Raw genomic sequence first — 24,077 nt, forward strand, 5'->3', positions numbered from 1 at the left:
ACTTTATAACACTAATAAACTTAGGGTCTCATAGACAGACAATTCCCTATATGAGGTGCACAGAGTGGGAGGCTAGATAAGCAAGACTCCAAAGACTGGCGCTGGAGGACAGGTTAACGAGTGATGGTTTAATGGTTAGAGTCTCAGTTTGGAATGGTTTCTGGAAACGGGTAGTAGTAAAACATTGTGAATGTACTCAATGTAACTAATCGTACACTTAAATATGGATGAAATCATAAAATTCGTATTGTATATATTTTATCAAACACACACGAAAAGACTCCAGTCTGTAGCTCTCTCAGAGGTGGCAGAAAGTTAGCTGTAAGTGGCAGGAGGGCTTCAGTCCCCGCTGGACACGTTCTCCCCGAGTTGTTGACATCTCAAACTCAAATAATATCTGGAGAAGGCTCTCTGTTTGCTATGCCTCCTGCGTTTTGCTTTGGTGAAGATATCAGTAATTTTTCAGAAACTCTGGATCAGACTCCCAAACTGAGTTAACCAAGTACAAAGGATTGACTTCTGCAGGGTCTCTTGACGTTACCTTTGAGGCTTCTAATGCTTTCCCTGGACAGGCATAATTGCTGTCCCTGCAGGCTCTCCTCCTCAGATGTCCTCTCCCTGCATCCATCTTACTCTGGATGACAATATTCTTTTGGGTGGAGCATGTCCTCTGCCACCTTCTGAGAAAAAGCTCACTGGAGATGAAAGTTTTGAAGATTTGCTCATTAGAAATATCTTTATTTATCCCCATGCTTCCAATCTAGCTGACTGCATACAGAATTGTATTCATATACAGTGATATGATTCAAAGCTCGGATTTGTCACAAGCTTACTTAAAGCCGGCTCTCAATGGCTCTCCATTCCTGGGATATGAAGGTCAACGTCTCCCTTTAGAGATTAGTGTATCCCGGCCTGGATAAGAATCAAAACTTCACATTGGGTCACAATTAAGTCCTCTCCTTCCCCTCTCTCCTTACTTCCCTTTCTCTCCTCCCTGCTAAGCATAGTTTCTGAGGGATTAGGGGTTAAAAATGGGAAGAGATGAGGAGTCAAGAAAGTTCTAAATTGACTCATACTCTTTGGGGGCTGGTCTAAGTTGTCTGGGCCAGTCTCGTTCTCCCGTGGGACACCTTCATGGGTCTTCAGAAGCTCACATTGCTGAGACCTGTTATTCTCTTCATGGTTAATAAACATTCAAGTACAAGCACCTACGGAAAAAGTAAATATATGACGGCTGGAAGAGATAATACAGGAGTTTGAAAATAAATAATATGTATAAAAAGTGATTTATGCGTAGCTGAAAGGATAAAGAACACAAATATGAAAGAAAAGAAAAGTATGCTACAGCATCCATCTAGGATGTCCAACTAATAGGCCTCTAGAATGAGAGACAATGCGGTGGGAAGAAAGTCACCAAAAAATAAAATCTGGAACATTTCCCAGAAGTGAAGAATAGAAAATTGAATAGCCCACTCATTCCCTACATCCAAACTCATTTTTGTGACTTTTGGACATCAGCCTAAAAATAGAGTTTCCTTTCAGAAAGACCCTGCATATGAGAAGGACCTGCATATGAGAATCATGGTTCTAGCAGTGAAATCATTTGTATCAGTTTCCCCATATGGTCACTGTAATGGTCCTAGTGGCCAAACGTTCACATACTGAAGGCAAATGTTAGCTAGAAAATGTGGGCAGGAAGTGGAGGGGAACTTAGTAGCTGAGTAGATACCTACCTAATAAACCATGTGAACTGTCACATGTATACAGATCAAATATTGAAGCTCACATTTTGTAAAAATGCAAGATGTGTAAAGTTCAGGGTTTTGGTGAAGAAGCCAAGGAGAGTTAGCTGGAGGTGACTCCTGATCCAGGCTCGGCTTCCAAATCCGGCTCCCTGTCCCAAGTCATTAGAAGGATCCGGGTTAGATTGGATCAGGCTAATGTTTACTTCTCAGGAACAGACAGACTGAGGTGGCCCAGGCCCCAGGTGACAGGGTTCCAACTTCCTCCTGTGGTCACCTGCGCCCTCCCTGTGGTGACTCCGAAGTCCTCTCCAGGAACATAAAGAATGTAGTGGTACCACCAGGACGCCACCCTAAGGCCTGGGTTTAGGTTTGATGGGTTGGGTTTGAGCCTTGCCTTCCTTAGACATTCAATTTCAAGTGAAATTCTCCTTCAAAATGAGCTAATATTAAAATATGTATAACTCACAATCCGCCCTCATAAGCAGTTACACAATCATTAATTAAGCACCTTCTACACCTTCTATCAATATTGTCACACAAAGACCAGGGGTACAGGTCACGCCCTCCAGGACCACAACACAGGGAAAGAGCCAGGGGCCTGGGCCTGGTTGCCAGGAGAGACGTGCACACGGAGAGCCATGGGGTCTTGGGAAGGAGATCCCCAGAGATTCAGGGCCAGGAAAGGACAGAAGAAGCGGGCTGTCTTTGATGTGGCTTCAGGAATGCATAAGGAGGTCAACCCAGGGAGACTGAGGCAAGGACAGTGGAGAAGGGGCTTCACAGGGAGCAAATGCCTTGAGCTGAAAACTGTGCGGCCTGCACAGAAATCAACCTGGAGTTCACACAGGGCAGTTGTGCAGTTCAAGGTCACAGACCCATGTGAACCATCCAGTGAAGGTCCACAAGGGTCAGGCTGAGGAGGCCGATAGTGTGGAGAGGGCCTCTCGAGCCAGAAAGCCTGGCCCCTTACTGGCTCTGCCACCCCCTAGCTGTGTGCCCTTGGTCAAGTTTCTTGACCTCTCTTGTCCCATTGTCTGCAGTTGGGGAGAAATGAGATGCCCACCTCCTGGGGAGAGTGACCACACAGCTCAGTTTGCTCACGAGAAACCTGGTTCATGCTGCTGTCCTGGCACTCCGTACAGGTAGTGACCTCTTTCACCTTCCAAAGTGCCCCTGTTTGGGTTTGGTGGGTCATAATAAATGTCATCATCACCTTACTCATTGGGTTTCTGTGAAGATTAAAAGAGGCGATTACCATTTTCTTTCATCGCGGAAGTGCTCTACAACTTTTTCTCACTCATGTTTTACTGAATGTGGAAAACAAGTACACATGTTGGAGGTGGGTATTGAGAAGATTAATAGGCCAACAGTATAGAGAATATTTCCAGAGATAAGTTATATGTAATTATCTCAATAAGACTCTTTCAGGAAGGAGTCAGAAAAAGAATCCAGGAAGGATGGATCAAAAAAGTGCTTTGTTTCCTAACTTAGGCCTTCTGCTTCGTGTCTGAAAATGGTATGTCTAGGCCTTAGAGAATGCAAAGTAGAAGCAGAGTTTTCAGTAGTCTATCATGGTCCCAGAAGTCCTTCAAGGTTTATCAGAACACCTTTCTCAGGTTATAAATGACTGGCTGGAGCTGATATGTTCGCAGCACCTCCTCTGTGCCCAGCCCTGTTCTGAGGAGTTTCTCACTGTAACTCATTCAGGCCTCACGACATCCATAGGACAATTTCCATTGTGCAAAGGGACACAGCTGTGACATCTCCACACCAGTGTGGCCAAAGGCATGGGAGACGCCTGTGCTTGGAATGGCCTGGAAACCGTGAACGATGGACATCAAGATGTCCCCAAGATGTTGGCCTTTCCTGAAGTCTCTGGCTGGGGAAAGCACCTCCCCGCCCAATTTGTAGGCTTTGGCTTGATCTTAAGGAAGAAGAGGTTCCCGTCCAAAGCACATGTATGAGGTTAATGTGCCAACAGCCCAGGAGCGCAGGGCAGAACCAGTTTTACAAAAGGAGTGAAACAGAAGAAATGTAAGGTATCTTGTCCCCAAATACCATGGGACTGATTTACACGACTCACTTACAATTAAAAGAAACTCAAGGATCATTTAATTTGCAGAACTCTTTTATAGGCTTTGTGACAATGCATGAATCATCGAGGAAAAACGGTTCTCACTGAGTGTCACCACTTTTATTAAGGATGACAAGGCCTCAGATGAGCAAAATATTAGTGTGAATTCACCTCAGGTCTACTATGAGCCTGAGAACAGGCCAGATATAATTCTCTCCTACCTGACATTTATCTCTAACCAAGACAAGGGTATTCACAGTAAAATCTGTGAATAATTCACCTCCACGTCCAAGTCTATTGTGTCTGGTTTATCACAGAGGGTGATCAATAAATGTCACACACACTGACACTGAAGGCTACTTCACTGCTCTGGTTTCTAAACTGAATTTGGGGGTCTGACTCAAAGTGCCTTCTGGGAGGAGGAAAAAATCAGCCCAGCAATTCAGGCATTCTCACCTTGTGGTTTCTTCCATTTGCTTTTGCAAACGATGCTTTTACAGGAGCTTTTGTGAGCAGTTATTGTATTTGATTCCCCTGAGAATGGTCCTCATGTGCTTTGCAGGAAACATGGAGGTAAAGAGACACACACTTTACTGTGCGCTCATGGACATGAGGTGGGATTTGTTTCCTGAATAAGAGGCTGTGAATGGCCCAGTGTGTCAGCAGGTGACAGGGCTGCTCCGTAATGACTGAGGCACCAGGCGGAGTCCTCATGAAATCCCGTTCATGGAGTCAGCCGCCTCTTTCATTACTAATGTCCTTCACTTGCCTTTGGAATGAAGTGCCCAGCGATGGTCAGCTGGGTGAGGGGACACCCATAAGAACATGACCTTCTTCTCTATTTCTAGCTTCTTCCTAAATCAGTACTGTCCTTGGCAACTTAAGCTCCAGCTGAATGATGTAAAGACGTGAGGCCCAAATAATCCAGATGGAGAATAATGCGTTCACAGGGAATTAATCATTGGCTCGATTCTCAGGCTCTCTCAGCCATTTCTTTTTTCTTCAACGTAAGCCAACTTTGTTTCTCTTGTTCCTGTCACCTTCATACTTTCATATTGTCCCTTCTTAGACCCATCTGGCGTTTCTATGCTATGAGGCTGTCCTGTCCCTCTCTTGACACCAAGAGGCACACTTTGTACAATTCCCTTACCTTGCCATGTGCCATGTGCTCTCAGGGCCTCTGTACTTGCTGTTCCCTCAGTCTAGAACACTCTTTCCCAGATGTTCTGCTGGATTTCACCATCGAAGTTCAAAAAGCAAGCGACACATTAATATTTTCCAACTCCAACCCCTGACTGTATGTGTCTGTGGGCGAAGAAAGTCTGCCTCTCCGAGGCGTGATTCGGTATTGCACCCAGCCCAGGTGTTCAGTGAAGCAGGAGGAATGGACACAGAATAGGAACCTCTTTTTGTACCTAGAAGACAGAGAAGGAAAAGAGAAACAACAGGAAAGGGAGGATGGGACATAATGAAGACTACCTTAATAATAAACAACAAGGCGACCTCCATTTTAATTTGCTTTATTTTTTAATAAGCACTTCTGCATTACTTGCATCTACTGTCATGTGCCATTGTTGCAGTTCAAAAATGGTTTTGATTACTAAAAGCTCTGTCGCCATGGTTTCTACAAAGAGAGATGGAAGATATAAATAGATGGAAACACATATCATGTTCATGGATAGGAAGAATTAATATAGTTAAAATGTCCATACTGCCTAAGGCAATATACATATTCAATGCAATTCCTATCAAACTGCCAACGTCGTTTTTCACAGAAATAGAACATATAATCCTAAAATTTATATGGGACCATAAAAGACCCCGAATAGCAAAGGCAATCTTGAGAAATAAGAACAAAGTGGGAGGTATAACAATACCTGACTTCAGATTATACTACAAGGCTACAGTAATCAAAACAGCATGGTACTGGCATAAAAACAGACACATAGATCAATGGAACAGAATAGAGAGTCCAGAAATAAATCCACGCCTATATGGCCATTTAATCTACGACAATGGAAGCAAGAATGTACGATGGAGTAATGACAGTCTATTCAATAAATGGTGCTGGGAAACCTGGACAGACACATGCAAAAAAATGAAGTTGGACCACCTCCTTACACCATATACAAAAATAAATTCAAAATGGCTTAAAGACTTAAATGTAAGGTCTGAAACCATAAAATACCTAGAAGAAAACATAGGAAGAAACTTCTCAGACATTACCCGGAGTAAGATTTTTACTGATATACACCCTCGCGCGAGGGAACTAAGAGAAAGAATAAACATGTGGGATTATATCAAACTAAAAAGTTTTTTCACAGCAAAGGAAACCATCAATAAAACAAGAAGGGATCCTACTGAATGGGAAAAGATATTTGCCAGTGATATATCTGATAAGGGATTAATATCACAAATCTATGGAAAACTTACTCAACCCAACTCCAAAAAAACAAACGATCCAATTAAAAAATGGGCAGAGGACTTGAAGAGACATTTTTCTGAAAAGGACATACAGATGGCAAACAGACATATGAAGAAATGCTCAACCTCGCTAACCATCAGAGAAATGCAAATAAAAACCACAATGAGATACCACCTCACCCCAGTCAGAATGGCTATCATCAATAAATCAACAAACAACAAGTGCTGGCGCGGATGTGGAGAAAAGGGAACGCTTGTGCACTGTTGGTGGGATTGCAGAGTGGTGCAGCCGCTATGGAAAACAGTATGGAGGTATCTCAAAATTCTGAAAATGGAACTACCTTATGATCCAGTAATTCCACTCCTAGGTATCTATCCGGAGAAATCCAGAACTTCAATTCAAAAATCTCTATGCACTCCTATGTTTATTGCAGCACTATACACAATAGCTAAGACATGGAAACAACCAAAATGCCCATCGGTAGATGACTGGATTAAGAAACTGTGGTACATTTATACAATGGAGTATTATGCAGCCATAAGGAAGAAAGAAATCTTACCATTTGCAACAACATGGATGGATCTAGAGAACATTATGTTAAGTGAAATAAGTCAGACAGAGAAAGATAAGTTCCATATGATCTCACTTATTTGCGGATTCTAAAGAAAAGAATAAGTGAATGAACTAATCAGAAACTGTTTGGGAGACAATGAGGAAAAACTGAGGGTTGCTAGATGGGCGGGGGGAGTGGGGGGTGGGGGGGAAGGTGAGGGGATTGGAGGGCAGTCGGTGACCACAGGATGGCCACGGGGTTTGAAAATTAATCTGGGGAACGTAATTTGGTGGTTACCAGAGCGTAAGGGGGTTGGGGGGTGGGGGATGAGGGTGAGGGGGATCAAATGTACGGTGATGGAAGGGGAGCTGACTCTGGGTGGTGAACACACAGTGTGATTTATGGATGATGTGATTCAGAATTGCACAACTGAAATCTATGTAATTCTACTAACAATTGTCACCCCAATAAATAAAAAAGAATAAAAAAAAAAAAAAAAAAAAAAAAAAAAAAAAAAAAAAAAAGAGAGATGGGGTTGGCTGGGATCTGGGTGTTTCTCACTGTGGTTTCCTGGCCCAGTGTCAGGTTCATCCTGTGATTCATTCCCTCCTTGCAGGGAGGTGTTACGGTGGCCACCAGGAGAATAAAAGGAGGAGTTCAGGGCACTCACTCCAAAGCGAGCTCCTTCCTCACTGCCACACCGCAGTCACCTGCCCACAGCCGCCGCTGCACCATGAAGCTGCTGACAGTCCTCATGCTGATCGCCCTGCCCCTCTCCTGCTTTGCAGGTGAGCACTGACAAGGAGGGCGGGCTTTGCTTACAGGTTGTTGTCAAGGCCCCTGTGGACGATCTCCTGTTCCCCACAGCCCAGCACAGAGCCTCTCATTTCTCCGGGGTCCTCGTTATTTGTGTGTTTGACTTCTCTGGGCTGTGGAAGCCAGGACGGAGGTGCAAGGAGGCACATGTTTCAGGGCTTGAAGGAAATCCCAGATCCTGAGTTTACTCTCCTAGATTTGAGAACTCAAGACCGTTGACCATAATCTTTCTGAATGTGCGTCTCTACTGGGATGTAAGATGACAAACACCCTAGCTGTGCCCATAAAGAAATTCATACCTCTGTAAGTCAGCCCACTTTTGCATGCTTTCATCCCAGGTTCTGGCTGCACGCTCCTTGAGAGGGGGATAAATGACACTCTTTACAATGAAGTGGGCGTTGATGAGTACCTCAGGACCTATGAAGAGTTCATAGATAGTGAAGCCGAGGAACGTGCCGCCACCCAACTGAAGCAATGTTTTGTCAAGCAGGACGGCGAAACTGTGGACAACGTCCAAGTGATGCTGGTAATTTCGATTTCTTCTTTAAGTGTTTTGAATCCACTGGACAGGGACAAGCAGGCCCTACGTTTGTCACTCATTATGCCAAAGCAAGTGTTGACCATGCTTTATTTCCCTGACTTTCATTGTTGGTGAGTGTGAATAATAGTGTGACACCAAGAAAGCCATCCAAGGTGCAGTGCTGCTCTGTCTCTTCACTTTGTGGAATCTTTAGTGAATGATAAATGAAAAGGACCAAGAGGGGGAAAATCGTTTGGGCAAAAGCTCCCCTAACCCTCAGCTCAGAAAATATCTGATTATTAAGAAGACCTTCCATCACTTTTAGAGTGTTCAGAAAAATAAATTCCTCTTGTTCATAGATGAAATAGTGAAATATTTTAATGACTTTTCAATAGATTCCAGAAAACTCATTTTAAGGATTATTCCACACATCTTACTAACACATTCAAAAGTGCACTTTCAAGCAATGAAAGTTTATTAGTATAAAAACTTCACCTTCTGACCAATAATTAAACACCCGTGAATGACACGTGCTGATCATGGGTATGAACTCACCACGGGTGAGGGAACTCTTAAAAACAAAATCAGTACTTTAACAATGAGATGATCTTTCTAATTATGACAGGTTTGTTTAGTTTTTACCTCGCATTTATTCCGTATCCTAATGTAACACTTAACACACCCCAGAGTACACAATTTAGAAGCGTTGCGAAACCTCAAACATACAAGAGTACGTCACTAAGAAGATTCAGAAGCAGGGTGCAACATGGAAGAAACTTGAAAACACTATAAAAAAAAAAAAGCCAGTCACAAAAAGACAAATATAGCATGACTCCACTTCCGTCAGTTTTCTAGAGTAGCCAATGTCTTAGAATGAGAAGGCAGAGTAATGCATTCCAGGGGTTGGGTGGTGAGGAACTTGGGAGTGTTTAACGGGGCTGGAGTTGCACTTTAGCGAGATGCAAACGTCCTGGGTCTGGTTGCTCTGCAAAGGGAATATTCTTAACGCTACTATCTATACACTGAAAGTGGTGAAAATGGTAAGATTTATCTCAGGTGTATTTACCATAATAACATGTTTTTAAAAAGTGAACAACCCCTGCGATTAAAGATATTAGGAATATATTCTTAAAAACCCTAGATTAGACAAATCAGCCAGTGTACACGTCTCGGACATTTTGTGGCCCACAAAGGACATGGTGGAGGCATCAGACTGTTTTATATATTTCCAACATGTACGATCATGAAGGAACTCAGAAACGTCACACGTCCTTGTATTTGAGCTGAGATATTGAAAATGGTTCACACAGCATAATTTTGTTAGATGTGTTATTTCAAAGAACAGGAAACATGCAGATAGAAGGGACCACTGAGGATGGGCGTGGGGGAGACCAGGAAACACAAGCCCGTCTTAGGCATCCATTGATGTCTCTTGAAAATAGAATAAATGACAAGACAATTCTGATTTTATTTCCAGCACTATCTTTCTTGAATGTCAGATGTGTTTAGACAAATCCAGGAAAACAATGAGAAGAAATGTTTGGTTTTCCATCTTTTCCTCTTATGAGGAATTGGAATGTAGGTGATGTCTCTGTTTTGTTTTCCAGCAAACAATCTATAACAGTATCTGGTGTTCTAAATATTAAGTTTCCCGAAGACCTTCGGCCCAGACGACTACATAGAATGATCAGAATTCAGTGTGCATTAGTAGAAACCACAGCTTACCTTTCTTTTTTTGTCTTTTGATCTGCAAACTGCAAGACAATTGTTGAAACCTCAAATACATTTTCATTTCAATAAAGTATCTGCAAACCTAAAGTTCTTTTCTTGTGATCTGATGAAAATGGAGGCTTTAGAGAGACTCACGCCACACATGCATGTGCTCGCACACACGCACACACCCAAACACACATTATCCATGAAGAGCTCACAGGTGCAGGACTGCAGACTCTGAGCAGCACGCTGTTCCTTACCACCTGTAACCCAACATCGACCCTTCTCTGGAAAGTGACTTTCCTCCCCTCTCACCCCCATCTTCCCAGACGATCTCTGCCTCGCTCAGGCCCTGAGGTCCTGGTGGCAGCAACAAGCTCAAGTTCCCACATGTCCTTCAGTCCTTGTGTCCAAGCTGAGTCCTGCTCACCGTGGCCGGGCTCTCTGTGTCCCTGGCCTGAGTGTGCAGGAAGGGGAACAGCAGCGAGAAAGGGGACTCAGGCAGGGCAGGGATGACTCCTGTCTGCACCCTACGATTGGATCTACAGCCTCAACGGCGTTGTTAGAATCTTTCATTACAAAGTTATTTACTGTGCCCCTCTGTGCCCATAACCCCAAACCTCAGGAAAAACGCTTATTTGTCTGTGTTCCCACGAGTGTGGTTATTTATGTGAAAGCCAATGAACAGGACTCATACACACCGACTCCATCCCTTTCACACCCTCAGATCTATCACTTCTCTATCCCTTGAGCCCTTATAGGTAAAATTCCATAATTATAGTTTCCTTCCTGATCGTAACCATCATAGAATCTTGATCCTTAGCGGCACACAAGTTCTTCTGGGAGCCCTATTGCGTTGAGCCTCAGGGTCACTGGGATGGTTGGGTCCCCTCACAGACAAGGCTTTGCTCCCCACTTGAAGGGAATCATTCACATGCTTCCAGCCCCCAGGGCTTTGTGTCCATCTCCCCCCCCCACATTTCACAGGAATCTCTGTATCAAGAGAATAAATATATGACACAATATAAGTCACATCATGCTGGAGCTTCCATTTCTTGGCTGATGGTTCTTCTCCAGAATCTGGACTCTGGAATCCATCTTCTCTTCAATTCCTTTGCTTCTTCCTCACCATCTCCGACCCTGACTTCTCAGGAACCCATTTCTCTCAGTGACCATCCTTTGAGTGGGTCCTCCCCGTGACCAGTTCTTACAATCACAGTCATTCACTCACAACTTCTGGTTTGACATGCATTTGTGTCAAGCACTGCTTTTGGCATTGGGATACATCAGAGAGAAAACAGAAAAAGATCCGTACCGTTCGGATGCTTATATTTGATCAATGGCAGAGAAATTATGAACCAAATAAAGAGGTAAGTGAAAAAGTATATTAGGAGGTGATGAAGACCACAGAGAAAAATAAGGACAGGAAAAAGGGTAAGAGTGTGGTTTTAATTAGGATGGACAGGAAACAGCTCACTGATGATGTAACGTTTCAGCCCAGATCTGAAGGAGGTGAGGGAGAGAGTGTGAGGTGTTGGGTGATGAGTATTCCAGGAGGAAGGACACTCTAGGGTCTGGTCCTAGAGCTTTCTTTACTTTTTACATAGATATGTGTCATCATAAATTATTCTAGAAACCAATATTCCAGGAAACAGCAAATTTAGGTTCTGTTATCCAAATTATGCGAGATGATACAAGGTGGTGATTCTGGAATGAAGCCCAATCTGAGTCACCTAGACGTCTTGTTAAGACAGGTTGTTGTTCTTTCTCATCAGGAGATCAGCGTTGAGGTCCAAGAAGTTGCATTTCAAACAAGTTCCCAGCTGGTGCTGACGTTGCTGGTGCGGGAGGAACATATTTAGAGAAGCAATATTCTGGGGCATCCTACCGATCCCCACAAGACGTGTCCTGCGAGTCTCAGCTTTGGCCTCAAAAAACAAGGAATGGACGTGGGGGATGTGAATGGACTAAAGAAACCACTCCTACTTATAGCCGTGTTTAAAGCTCAGCAGAGCAGGAACTGCACATTCCCTTCCATTTGGAGTGTGTCCCCAAACTCTAGGTTGTGTCCCAATGGTCCCTGGACATGATTCCAAGCACTATGAACTGCATGAGTAGGGCAGGGCACACAGGAGAAATGTTATGGAAATTCAGGAGTAAACCATGATTTCTGTTATTTTCCTTCCTTGTTCTTTTTAGGTTTTGAACTAAAAGAGATAACAGGACCATCGCTTCATGGCAAGAGTTGGTGAACGAGATGAAGGAAACAATGTCTGATGTCCAGCAGCCTTTTCCACGTCATGGGCCTCCCTTGGCAGCTCATAGTTTGTAGCAAGAAGTGTGAGCCCGCGTTAGGTGGACGAGGGCTTCTGGCAGGTGGTCTGTGGAAGCAGAGTAGTGGTGCCTCAGCTGACACATGTCTTGGATGAAATCAGGGCATAAATCCCGAAAGATCGACAGTGCACTATAGCAAGAGAAGAAGGGATAAAGTGGGTTTGAGAAGTTTATAACATAGAGTACCTTGCTATTTTGGGTACCAGTACAGATGCTTACAATTTTGGAAAAACAGCTAGCAGGCGCACTTTTGATACTTCTTGATTATAAGATGTAAAATGTTATTGATAAATACATCTCTTAATGAACAGAAAGAAGCCATTCTGATTTAACATATCTGTGGATCATATCACTTATTCCTAAAATGAAAAAAATTTTGTTCATGTTTTCCACATTAAGCATGTAAATTCTGAAAATACTTGTCACATGAATGTGCAGATACAAATTGAATGAGATTGTACTGGGGATGTCACCTGATTCTTTGAATTCCTTTGAGCTTAGGGTATAATTTCTCACTCAATTCTATTTTTAATAATTTATCAGCCAAGGCTCAATTAGGTCCTCCTTTGATTTTTATAAAGGCATGAAATTAGAAAACACTTTCTTTGAAAACATTTCATGTACCACAATATATTTAAATATTTTTAATTTATTTTTTATTAGTTTCAGCTGTACAAAACAATGTAACATTTAGACATTTAAACCCCTCATGAAGTGACAACCCACCCCCAAGCTATAACCCCTCTGACATCTTATATAACTGTTACAATACCATTGACTATTTTCCCTACATTTTACTCCACGTCCCGTGACTATATGTTCCTATATATTTAGTTACAGTTGACATTCAATATTACTCTACTTCAGCTTCCTGTGTATAGCACATGGCTCAGGCATCTACAGTCTATGACGTGATCCTTCTGATGAGTCCAGTGCCCATTCTGGCACTTTACACGATCTTTACAACATTATTGATTGTATTCCCCACACTGTACTAAGTACCAATTTGTATTTCTTAATACCTCCACCTTTTTCACACTGCCGCCAACCCCATTCCCATCACCCTTGTAGATCTAGTGCCTATCTGGCACCATACATAGTTATGACAGTATTACTGAGAGTATTCCTTATGCTATACCCTGCATCCTCATGACTACTGTGTCACACCCAATTTGTACTTCTTGATCCTTTCTCCTCTCACCCATCCTTAACCTCTCTCCCATCTGAAAGAAGTCCCTCTATGATTCCCTGTAATACTGGTTTGGTGGTGACGAACTCCTTCCGTTTTTTCTTATCTAGGAGCATCCTTATCTGTCCTTCAATTCTAAATGACAGCCTTGATGGGTAGAGCAATCTTGGTTGTATGTCATTGCTTTTCATCACTTGGAATATTTCCTGTCACTCCCTTATTGCCAGCAAAGTTTGTTGAGAAATCAGCTGACAGTATTATGGAGGCTCCCTTGGAGGTAATTAACTGCTTTTCTCTTGCTGCTTTTAAGATTCCCTCTTTGTATTTAACGTTTGGCATTTTAATTGGGATGTCTTGGTTTTGGCCTCTTTGGGCTTACCTTGTTTGGGACTCTGTGCTTCCTGAGCTTGTATGTCTATTTCTTTCACCAGGTTAGAGAAGTATTCTGTCATTATTTCTTCAGATAGGTTTTCAATTCCTTGCTCTCTCTCTTCTCCTTCTGGTACCCCTATATCGTGAAAGTTGGTATGCTTGATATTGTACTGGAGGCCCCTTAAACTCTCCTCAAGTTTTTCCATTCTTTTCTCTCTTTGCTGTTCTAGTGGGGTGTTTTCTGCTGCCTTATCTTCTACATTGCTGATTGGGTCCTCTGCTTCATCTAACCACCTGTTGATTTCCTGTAATATATTCTCCATTTCCGTTACTGTTTCCTTTATTTCTGACTTTTTGTTTCTTTTTTCTTTTGGTTTCCAGCTCCCTTTTTAGGCTTCCAATCTCTCTATTGAAGTTATCCCTGAGATCACTGACGATTTTTATAACCAGTGTTTGGAAGTCTGTGTTCTTTTTCTGGAGCTTAGTTCTGTTCTTTTGTTTGGGACATGTTTCTTTGTTTCCCCAATTTGGCTACCTCCCTGTGTGTTTTTCGATGTTAGGGAGAAATGCTATGTCTTCTGGACTTAGAAGAGTGACCTTATGTAGTAGGTGTGCTGTGGCATTCAGTGCCACAGTCTGTCTGGTCTCCTGAGCCACGCACTCCAGGGTGTCCCTTGTGTGGGTTGTGTGTGCCCTCCTCTTGTAGTTGAGCCTTGGTTGATAATTGCACATTATGGGAGGGACTGACATTTGGCTCACTGGTTGTAAGGACTGGCTTTGACTACAGTGGAAGAGTTGTTGTGCAGGGGTTGATCCTACAGTGCAGGATCTATCTCAGCAAGATTCTGGTGCCCAAACAATCCGCCCTTTGGATGTGTCATAGGAGGAGGCTGGATGATGCTCCAGGTCATTTTAAAGCTGGCCACTGGGGCACCAGCCCCAAGATCTCCTTGGAGGGGATCTGCTGTAGGTCTACTTCAGCCACAGCCCATGCCCCACCCAAGCCACCCAGCGGAAACCAGGAAGAAATCCACAGATGCTGCCACCCGTGCTGTGCTTTGAAGCACCTTGAGAGGACAAGTGCGAACCCAGGTTGGCTACTGCTAGTGCTGGTTTAGGGCTGCTCAGCCAGAGGTACAGGACTCACTCAAGCCTGATGCTGCTTGTCTGGGTTCCGTGAATGTTTGAGAGACTCTAGGAAAGTCTGCAGCTTGAGCCAAGGCAGGAAGTCTGCATGAAAAAGCCACTGAAAGCAGCCTGGGTATGCACTGAAGTTGTGTGGGGCTAGGTATCAAATCAGCAGGGCATGGCGAACAAACTGCGGAAACTTGGATATGGCAGTCGCTAGTATTCAGACATGGGGAAAGGGAAAGGCTCAACAAAGAAACAATGGCTTCTGCTAGTAGCTCCACCCACCATCCAGGAGGAAGCCGCCTCTCCAGCTCCCCCCCACCAGCCCCCGCCAATCCCAAGCCAGACAACTCAATTCCCCACCATTTTTCTGTGCCACTTTTCCAGCTGCTGCCCCAGCGCAGGAGCTCAGAGCGAGTGATTCCATTCCTGAGTAATACCGTGTGCTGTCCCTTTAAGAGGAGCACCTGTGAGTGCAGATGCACTCAGTCTCACTCAATCACCATGTGCACTGGTTTTCATAACCAAAACTTCTGGGGACTTCTTTCCCCAAAAATGGAACCCTGGACTGGAATGTTCTGCTCTTCTAGGGGTTAAGGGAGACCTCCATAGTGGAACTACCCCTCCCGATCTTTAATGGTCACATACGGCTGTGGGACCAGATCGTTTCACATCTCTGTCCTGTATACCAGTCGGGAGGTGGCTTTTTCTGCCCATCCTTAGTTAAAAGGCTTCAGTAATTACGTGAACAGATTAATGATATTTGACAAAATCTGGTGACTTTTCCTAGTAAAAATTCTAGGCTAATTAATAATACAAGAAAACTATTTAGAACAAATAAAATCAATAGTCAAAGTCAATGGCAATATCACTCTAAAGTAGTGCGTGCGAACGTTACTTCTATGGAAACCAGAGGAACCAGGTGATCATAGTGATATTCAGCACCGAGGTGTGCAGCACTTTTTCTAGGATGAGTTCGGGACCGTAAAACTCCGACCTCGTATGAAAATACAACTGCTTATTTTCAAATTCAAAGTGAAAAATTACATTGCTGAGGCTAAATGTATTTGTAATGAATGATTTGTCACAAATGATTTGTGGAAGGGCCAGGCCATCCTGGGAGAGTCCATGGTATGGCTGGGTCACATGACAAGCCCCGTGATGGGTTCACCTTGGGATAATATCAAGGAGAACCTGGGTGAAGGGTCTTCAAACTCCGTATTGTGTCTGAACTGGCACATGGACTGGATCCCAGCATTTGGAGAGTCACAACTAGGGCACTGCACACAGTGAGTAATTATTGGAAAATTCTGGAGCAAACCAAGCATTTCGGCTTTTTTCCTTCATTTTTTTCTGTAGGGAGGACACAGAGAGACATTTAGCCATCATAGAACAATTGAGTTAGGCCAAGAGTTGGCCAACAGGTGAAGGAAACCATCTCTGACGCTGAACGGCCTATCAATGTCATGGGCCTCCCGTTGCAGCTCATGCTTGTAGCAAGAGGTCTGAGTCCCTGTCGGGTGTATGAGGGCTGCTGGCAGGTCGTCCGGGGAGTAGACAGAAGTGGCTCCATCAGCCCACAACTTTCCCTGAGGAGCTCAGGGCATAATCTGCTGGGCTCACGCCTGCACAATGGCATCGCGAGGAGTAGTAACATGGCTGATGGAGTTTGTGAGATAAGGTATGTTGCTGATCCGGGCGCCATCAGGGATGCGCACAGTTTGGATAAACATATCCATTTCAATTTTTCATATTTCTTATATATATGAAGACAAATGTTATTGATAAATTCATCTCTTAATGAGACGAATGGGGCCTGCTTGATTCTACATAGCCCTGAATAATATCACTTATGGCTAAAATAAGGCAATTTTACTCATGTTTTTCATCTTTATAAGAGAAAAGTCTGAAAATACTTCTCATATGATTGTGCAGATGCGACAAGAATAAGTTTGTGGTAGCAATGTCACTTGAATTGCTGGATTCCTCTAGGATATTGGCCAGAAAAAGACATTGTGATATATCACTCAAAATTATTTTTAATGATTTATCCCCACGGATAATTTAGGTCCTCCTTTCATTTTATTCAAAGCACGGAATCAGACACCACTCTCTGTAAGCAAAATTTTGTGTATGTCAAAAAGTGACTTTCCATTATTTTTAGGGAGTCCAGAGATTTATACATGCAGAGTCAACGCTGTGTAAGACGTGATGGGTGATGTGTACACTTTCTGTCTTTGGAAATGGGAGTGAGAATGTTTATGAGAGAGGAGGTGGGAAATAAGAACCAGACTAACAAGATGAGAAGTATTATGTAAAAGTACACATGGTCATGAAGACCCAGAAGTGACGTCCTCCATGTTTCCAACCCACATACGTGTTAACCAGTCAGACTTAGCCCTGGAGAAGCCCTGGGGTTCCTCCTCAGCCAAAAGGAGGTTTGTCCCCAGTGCATCCTGCTGAGGACAGCAGTCCAGAGGCCCTGTGCTCGGGATAAATAATACCTCCCCCCACCCACCACCCTTTACCCTTAGTTCCAATATTTCAGTATTAAGGATTTCAAAATCACAGTAACAGTCTTAGATGTGATCATAAAACAAAAATGAGATGATAGAAAAGTAACAATCTCATTTTTCTCCTTTAACTGAGATAAAACCCAATGGAACCGCAGCCAAATTCAGAAGTACACTTTGTTAGCCTTTGGGATAAATAAACGTTCCCCATTGGCTGATTTGGTTAGACTCACTTTGATATTTGTCTTTCGGAATGAGGTGATTTATTCCGTTTGACTATTATACCTTCTCTTTGTGTTGCGTAATTGTAGTGGCTGACGTTTATTGCCAGACCCTGTACTGAGCATTGTTTCTGTATTAAGTTCTTTATCCTGACACAAATCCTATGACACGGGCTATTATTATGTCCCTTATTTTACTGATGAGGAAACTGAGGCAGGGCGTGTCCGCACCTTGCTGAAGGCTCCACAAGTGCTAAGTTCCAGCTGACCATAAACCCAGGTAGTGTGGCCCTAAAAATGGGCTATTCCTCACTACTCAATAAATGAATCCATTCTAAAATTGAAAGAATCCAAACAGCATTTGAAAACAAAGTCTAAAACAGCCTGATTAGGAATCTGATATGGCCTGCATTGAAACTACAGCACCCTTGGGAATAGTTGCCATCTTTAAATATTCTAATATTTCCTTCAGGAACAAGTGTGTGCCCCGGATTTTTACATTCCTTGTCATCTGTGAGTAAATTCCATCGCTTTACCCTTCAAGCTTTGTGTGTTTCACTTGTGTAAACTTCAATATACTTTTCTTGTGCCAGCGTCCCTGTGGCCGATGGTGTCATTTCCCCTTTGCGTCATGTCAGGTGACACAGGATGATGGGAACCTGATTGTTCCTTCTATGCTGATCTCATAGGCAGCTCCATATGAGCTTTTATCTGTTCTAACAATTATTTCCAGTAGATTCTCTTAAATTTCTCTGACAGTTGATCATCTCTCTATTATACATATCATGACCAATTCATTGATTCACTTCTTATTCTCATTCTCCCCCCTTCATTAGAAGGGAATGTTCTCACCTAGATGGTTGTCTTTGTTTATAGTTTTTATTTTTTAGAGCAGTTTATGTTCCCAGAAAACTTGAGCAGAGAATAAACGGAGTTCCCATATACCCTTTATGTCCGTGCAGGAACAGCCTTCCCCACTGTCAGCTTTCAATTCTTTTGTGTCTATCTTCAGAGGTTGACCAGGTCGATCAATCGTAATGCTATTTTTATTTTGGAAGGCCCTCCAGACTCTTTCCATAGTGCCTGCACCATTTTATATCCCCAACAAAGCTCCACAAGTGTTCTTAACTCTCCACATACAAACCAACACGTGTAATTTTAATTTGACTTTTTCGATTATGCCGTGATACTGAATGTCAAAATCCCATGTGATTTTGACTTCACATGTGAATAACAGCAAGAAAACACCAGGGCGAAAATCTAGGTGTGTCTGACCTCAGCCATCCACGCTGCCTGCATTGCCCACAGATAAAATGGAACCTGCTTGCTGTGGCCCACTCTGTCTCTCCAGGCACAAAGCCCTCCCTCTCCCACCGTGCACTCCTGTACGTTTCAGGGGAACCTGGGTCCTATGTTCCCAACAAGCCACGTGGTTTAAGCTGTCTTTCCCCTCATGCTGCTTCCTCGGATCCCTCCTCCCAACATTTCTTCACGTCAAAGTTCTGTCTCTTCTGAGAGGTCGTCAAGCACGCTGCCCTGTAACAGACTACTTGCTAATGCCTTTCCTCAGAACGGTCACGCCCCCACCCCGAATTGTCCATAGAGCACTCTGCTTATGGTTGGGGAGGCTGAGGACCTGCCCGCTGGGCACTACTACTGCTGGGTCCCTGATGACCCCGTGTGATCCTCCGATTGGACACAGGAAACTGAACGGGGGCTTCTTTTGATCGAATTAGCACTGGATTTGATAGGAAATCTCTCTTGATATTGTTGGAAATATTCTGTTAGAGAAGGAAGTGAGTTCGTGGAGGTAGTTTTCCTGTTGGCACTGGTTTCTTTTGGGATGCTGAAACCACTGATTGTTTTTACCCTAACCAGATTTAGTGCTTTGTTACTAATATTTATTCATTCATTCCGGGCATATTTGATGATCCTCTTCACAGTGCCACTCACGATGATAAGTCAAGATGAGCTTATCGGACACTGAGCTTCCATTAAGGAGCTTCATTCCAGGGGGGCTCCCATCAATTCACTGACTATTCATTTGTAAAGCTACAACCTCAGCTTTGCTACAAAGGTGAGGAGCTTGGTGCCAGCAACACCTAGCTTTGACCAGTCACCGAGGTATGTGACACGGATGGATGGCATCAGCCTCAGGGAGGAAGGGAGGGCTGGATGCCAGGCCTTGTGACCTGCGACGTCCTCTGGGAGCAGGACCAGTGAGGCTCACTAGGTACTTATAGCCCTGGGCTTCCAGGCTCCTGAGTCCAGCTCCTGTCATTGCTCATCTTTTGCTAAAGCTGAAAACTCAAAGCAAAAGAAACCATGAGGCTGTCCTTTCCTGTCCTGCTGGTCACTCTGGCCTTTTGCTGCTACGAGGGTGAGTACCATTGCTAACCAGACTGGCATCAGCCCTGGTAAGTTACCTTCTCTGAACTACATGACTTATTTGGGGAAGGGGGTGAACAGATCCCAATTCAAACTTTTTCCACCTCTTCTGACCCAGTCCCCCAAAGCTCAGGGTTCATATAATCAATTCCCAATACTCTGGAACTTTCGTTTTAAAAATATCATTGCAGGCACATTTCAGAGTTTTCCTTCTGAAGCCTCACTCCTTGTCTGTGGTCATGTTTTCAGAAGCAACAGGACATAATTAAATTGGGATGTGAATCATGGTTCTGCCACTTGGCAGTGTTGTGACCTTGAACACAATGCTTAATCTCCCAGGTCTCCTCTCACTGGGTTTCACAGCTGCCACCGAGAGTAGCTATGACGGTGCAGTAACATTAAGTAGGTCCAGAGACCAGCTCTAGGTATCAGTATCCAGTCGTTATCCGGGAGTCATCAGAGGTTCTCCTGCCCGGGGTCTTTAAGGGCCAGGTGAGTCCACAGCTGGCTAACTCATAGCTTCAGACTCACAAAGTGTTAGAGCTGAAGGGTATTAGTTCTCAGTTCAAGGAGAGCCAGCGTTCTCCGATTCTAAATAATAAATCTTCCATGGGCTCTGCCAATAAGCAGCACGCGGCCTGCAATCCCTGCTCGTCCTCTGAGAGCACGAGCGCAATGGGAGCAGAACCAGAGCAATCGCTGGGGCTCCATCACCATTGCTCTGAACTAATTCTAGCCATTCATCCAACAACACTTTTGTGTGTCTCCACCTCCTCGATCCTGACCCAAGTCTTTTGGAGTCTTTCTCTTTCATCTGACTCTCGGAGCCTCCTCGTCCTCCTCGTGTGTCTGATTAGGGTCAGATGAGAGCCTGACTGGGTACTTCCCAGGCTACAGGTGGTTGCAAAGCCTGAGGGGATGGAGAATCCAGACCAGGACAACGGGTTACTTCAGGTCTCAGCACGCTTGCATTGGGGTCAAAAATAACTCTGAGTTCCCACCTCCCACCCTCTCTCTGAGGAATTCTGTATATCAGTGCACAATAAAAGCCAATCATAGTTTTGTGTATAAGCTTCAGATGTGTTAAACTTCAAGGCATATTTTTTTAACTTTGTAGCTATGTCGGCATCCAATGACATAATTCCATTGCTTAATTTAGTTTCCAAAGAGCATCTTCCAATACTTAACGGTTTTACTGACCTCTCTCCAGATTTATTCCCCCTTCTATGATCTCTGGTGAGATCTGACTCTACCGTTTACTTGAAAGATTGATCACTACAATCTCCTCTTCCTCGATATCCAAGAACAAAGAAGGTGTCATTCTATGGAAAGGCAAACCTTCCTTTTTGAAATCTAGGGAAGGTGAATTTCAGCACAGCAGGAGAGATGTGGAGAACAGTCAGTGTCTTTTAGAAAGAATAAAAACTGAACTAGGGATCCCTCAAATTGTTTTGCAGGGCTCCCTTGCTCTGTGACCTTGACGTAGTCAGGACTTCCAGGGTTTGCACGGTCATTGGCACAATTGTGTGATGAGACCATAAAACCGCTGGGGTTCCTCTCCAGGTCTAACATCAGAGAGGAAAAGTGACTTTCTTTATATCAATTGTATTTCTTTTTCTTATATTCCAGCCAATGCAAAAATGTGTCCATCCCTTACTAGTGCAGTGAGAAGCTGCCTTTTGGATTCTGTACCCACCTACGAGGGCATTCTTCAGTTTTTTAATCCACCTCCAGAAGCTGCTCAGGACGTGGTGAGAATGAAGGCAGAACTAAATAACAGGATATCCTATTTTCACCGAGAGAAATATCTAAGTTTTGTGGTAAATTCTTTTTCTTTGTGCACAGAGGCTTCTGCTCAGTGTACAGCCCGGAGGAGGGTTGGCATCTGCTCTGTGAGGGGACAGGAGGCAGAGGACCCTGCCCCCTGCTCACTTGTGAGAGGTTGATCCCTGGCCTCAGGGTGGATGAGCACATGACACCTGCTGAGCTGTACTTGAACTGCAGAGAGATTGGGCCTGATTCCTCTTCTCAGGTCACCTCCCTGGGCGCCATGTTCCCCTCAGTGTCCTCAGGGGGAGGACAACCAGGGGCCCACGCAGCCATGTTGGACGCCCAGAGCCGCCTGCCTCCCTACCCAGGAGCTGTCGGGGTTCGAGCTCCCCTCACCCAGGGGCACAGGCACTGGGGAATCTCACGGAGAGTGCTGGGAGTGTGGAAGGGGAGACAGCGGGAGAGAGGGCACTAGCCCCACCTCTGACCCGAGGGAGAGTCACCGGCTGGGGTGTCTGAGCTCCTGCAGAGCCAAGGCCCACTCCTCGTACCTCTGCCCAGCTTCCCACCCCTCACGTATTACTGCCCGTGAATAGAGCCACCCCCTGTGATGGCTCCTGCAGCCTCATATGAAACGGAAACACTTACATCACGTCTTTATGAAGAAAGCAGATATTTAAAGGTGTCTCAGCCCAATGTTGCTGGAATTAAGTCAGGTTTCTGCAAATTTCCATGATACCTGGGTGCTCAAAGCAAAGAAGTACATGTGCCATCACATTGAATTTCCACACCTCCAGGCTGGAAATCTGAAAGCACAACTTCCCAGGCCCCTCCCACCCCTGTCCCGGTCCCTCAACCCCATGTCACCCTCGGAGTGAAAAAGTACAGTCCTGGGAAGTCGGGCTCAGAGAAAGCACATCCTGGGCTGCTCTTCACCCCACTCCTCCGTCCATTAGAATCCTGAGTCCTTCTCTTGGGTCCCTCAGGGTCCTCTTGCCGGGCTGTGGACATGGCTCTTTCCTGACCAGCATGGGTTGTTGTAAGTGGACTAGGTCGTCGGAGTTCACCACTCGCACTGCTGTCCTGCCTGGGGCCCTCCGATGCCTTTGCTGGTTGAAATATTTCTGCCACATCTTGGTTTTGAGCAACAGCCTGTGTAAACATGTCACGTCCGGGAGCAGCATGACTGACATCCCCGTTCTGTCTTCTTCTATTTCAGATGAAAATAAAGTCCAAATGTGCCTCCTAGATTGAAAAAGAATCTTACACACATTGATGTCTGACGTTGCATGTGACCTGATCTTCCCAGAAAATGTAAAGGTTTCAACATCTTGCTTCAATAAATCACTCACCCTGCACTTCTCTGCGTGTCTTTTTATCATGCAATAGTCTCTGGTCTGGATGGGGTGGTTTCATCATGACGTGGCCATTGGGTGTTGTCAGTAGTACATTTCAGGACCCAGCGTCCGGGTACCCATGGAGGCCTGAGGTGCAGGGACCACAAGAGGCAATATTTGCTCAGGACCATCCTGCATTACTTTACAGATTTCCCAGTCGCAGGGCCATGAGTGAAAAGGACGGTTAGGGGTAGAAAGCAATCATAGCATTCCTGCTCCTGGGCCTGACCTGAGGGATACCCGCGGCCTCACTGTCTGGCCAGTCACGTGGTTCCAGCCAACAGCGTCACTGCTATTCCATCCTCATCATAACCACAAACATCCTGCCTGGTCCTCACCCCTTCACTGTCCCTCAATCCTAAGATGATCCCGTATCACTTGTTTTCTGTCCCCTTCTCAGTTTGTAGTGAATTCAGGGTTCAGCCTCCAGGGAGCTCATGTTGCTCTGCTCGCTCACATTGGTCTTCACTGCCTGCACCGCGCGGCCACTGCTTCATCCCTCTTGTCCCTAAAGATGCACAAACAAACTTCCAGCTGCCGTCTGGACAACGCCACGCAAGCAATCCGCACTTATTTCCGAGAGAGCATATGAAATCCACACAGTGTGTGCCCCCCTCCTATGCCTCCACCATGGCCCCCACCCAGGCTAATGGAGGTGACTCAGAAAACTTGGATACATCATAGGCCCCCGGACTCATTTCCAGGGTCGGCTGTAACACACCGTCACACACGTGGTGGCTTAACTTATTTTCTCAACGTGGGGAGGACTAAAGGCTAAAATCCGTAAGAGTCTGCCGAACACACAGTGTCAGGAGGGCAGCGCTGGCTCTGGAAACTCAGGATGAAAATCTGTTCATAGCACTTCCAGTTTGGAAGGCTGGTGACATGCCTGGTCTTGTACCCATATCACTATAAT

The 24,077-nt window shown here is 44.6% G+C and overlaps 2 protein-coding genes and 1 long non-coding RNA gene across 3 annotated transcripts in view; all 3 read left to right on the forward strand.

Moving 5' to 3' along the window:
* LOC117019999 (secretoglobin family 1D member 2-like) overlaps positions 1-24,077 on the forward strand; it is a 66,797-nt gene that overhangs the window by 17,861 nt on the left and 24,859 nt on the right. The gene's annotated exons all lie outside the window — the stretch shown is intronic.
* LOC117019996 (mammaglobin-B-like) lies at positions 7,446-9,951 on the forward strand. Its single transcript, XM_033102231.1, has 3 exons — positions 7,446-7,585; positions 7,952-8,139; positions 9,741-9,951. The coding sequence occupies exons 1-3, from the start codon at positions 7,531-7,533 to the stop codon at positions 9,777-9,779; spliced, it is 282 nt and encodes a 93-aa protein (XP_032958122.1). The 5' UTR covers positions 7,446-7,530; the 3' UTR covers positions 9,780-9,951.
* On the forward strand, positions 19,877-23,116 carry LOC117020000 (uncharacterized). The gene is made up of 3 exons (XR_004422613.1): positions 19,877-19,986; positions 21,624-21,814; positions 22,984-23,116. It is a non-coding gene; the product is annotated as an uncharacterized LOC117020000 (long non-coding RNA).

Source organism: Rhinolophus ferrumequinum, unplaced genomic scaffold, assembly GCF_004115265.2.
Source record: "Rhinolophus ferrumequinum isolate MPI-CBG mRhiFer1 unplaced genomic scaffold, mRhiFer1_v1.p scaffold_52_arrow_ctg1, whole genome shotgun sequence".
NCBI classification, from domain to species: domain Eukaryota; kingdom Metazoa; phylum Chordata; class Mammalia; order Chiroptera; family Rhinolophidae; genus Rhinolophus; species Rhinolophus ferrumequinum.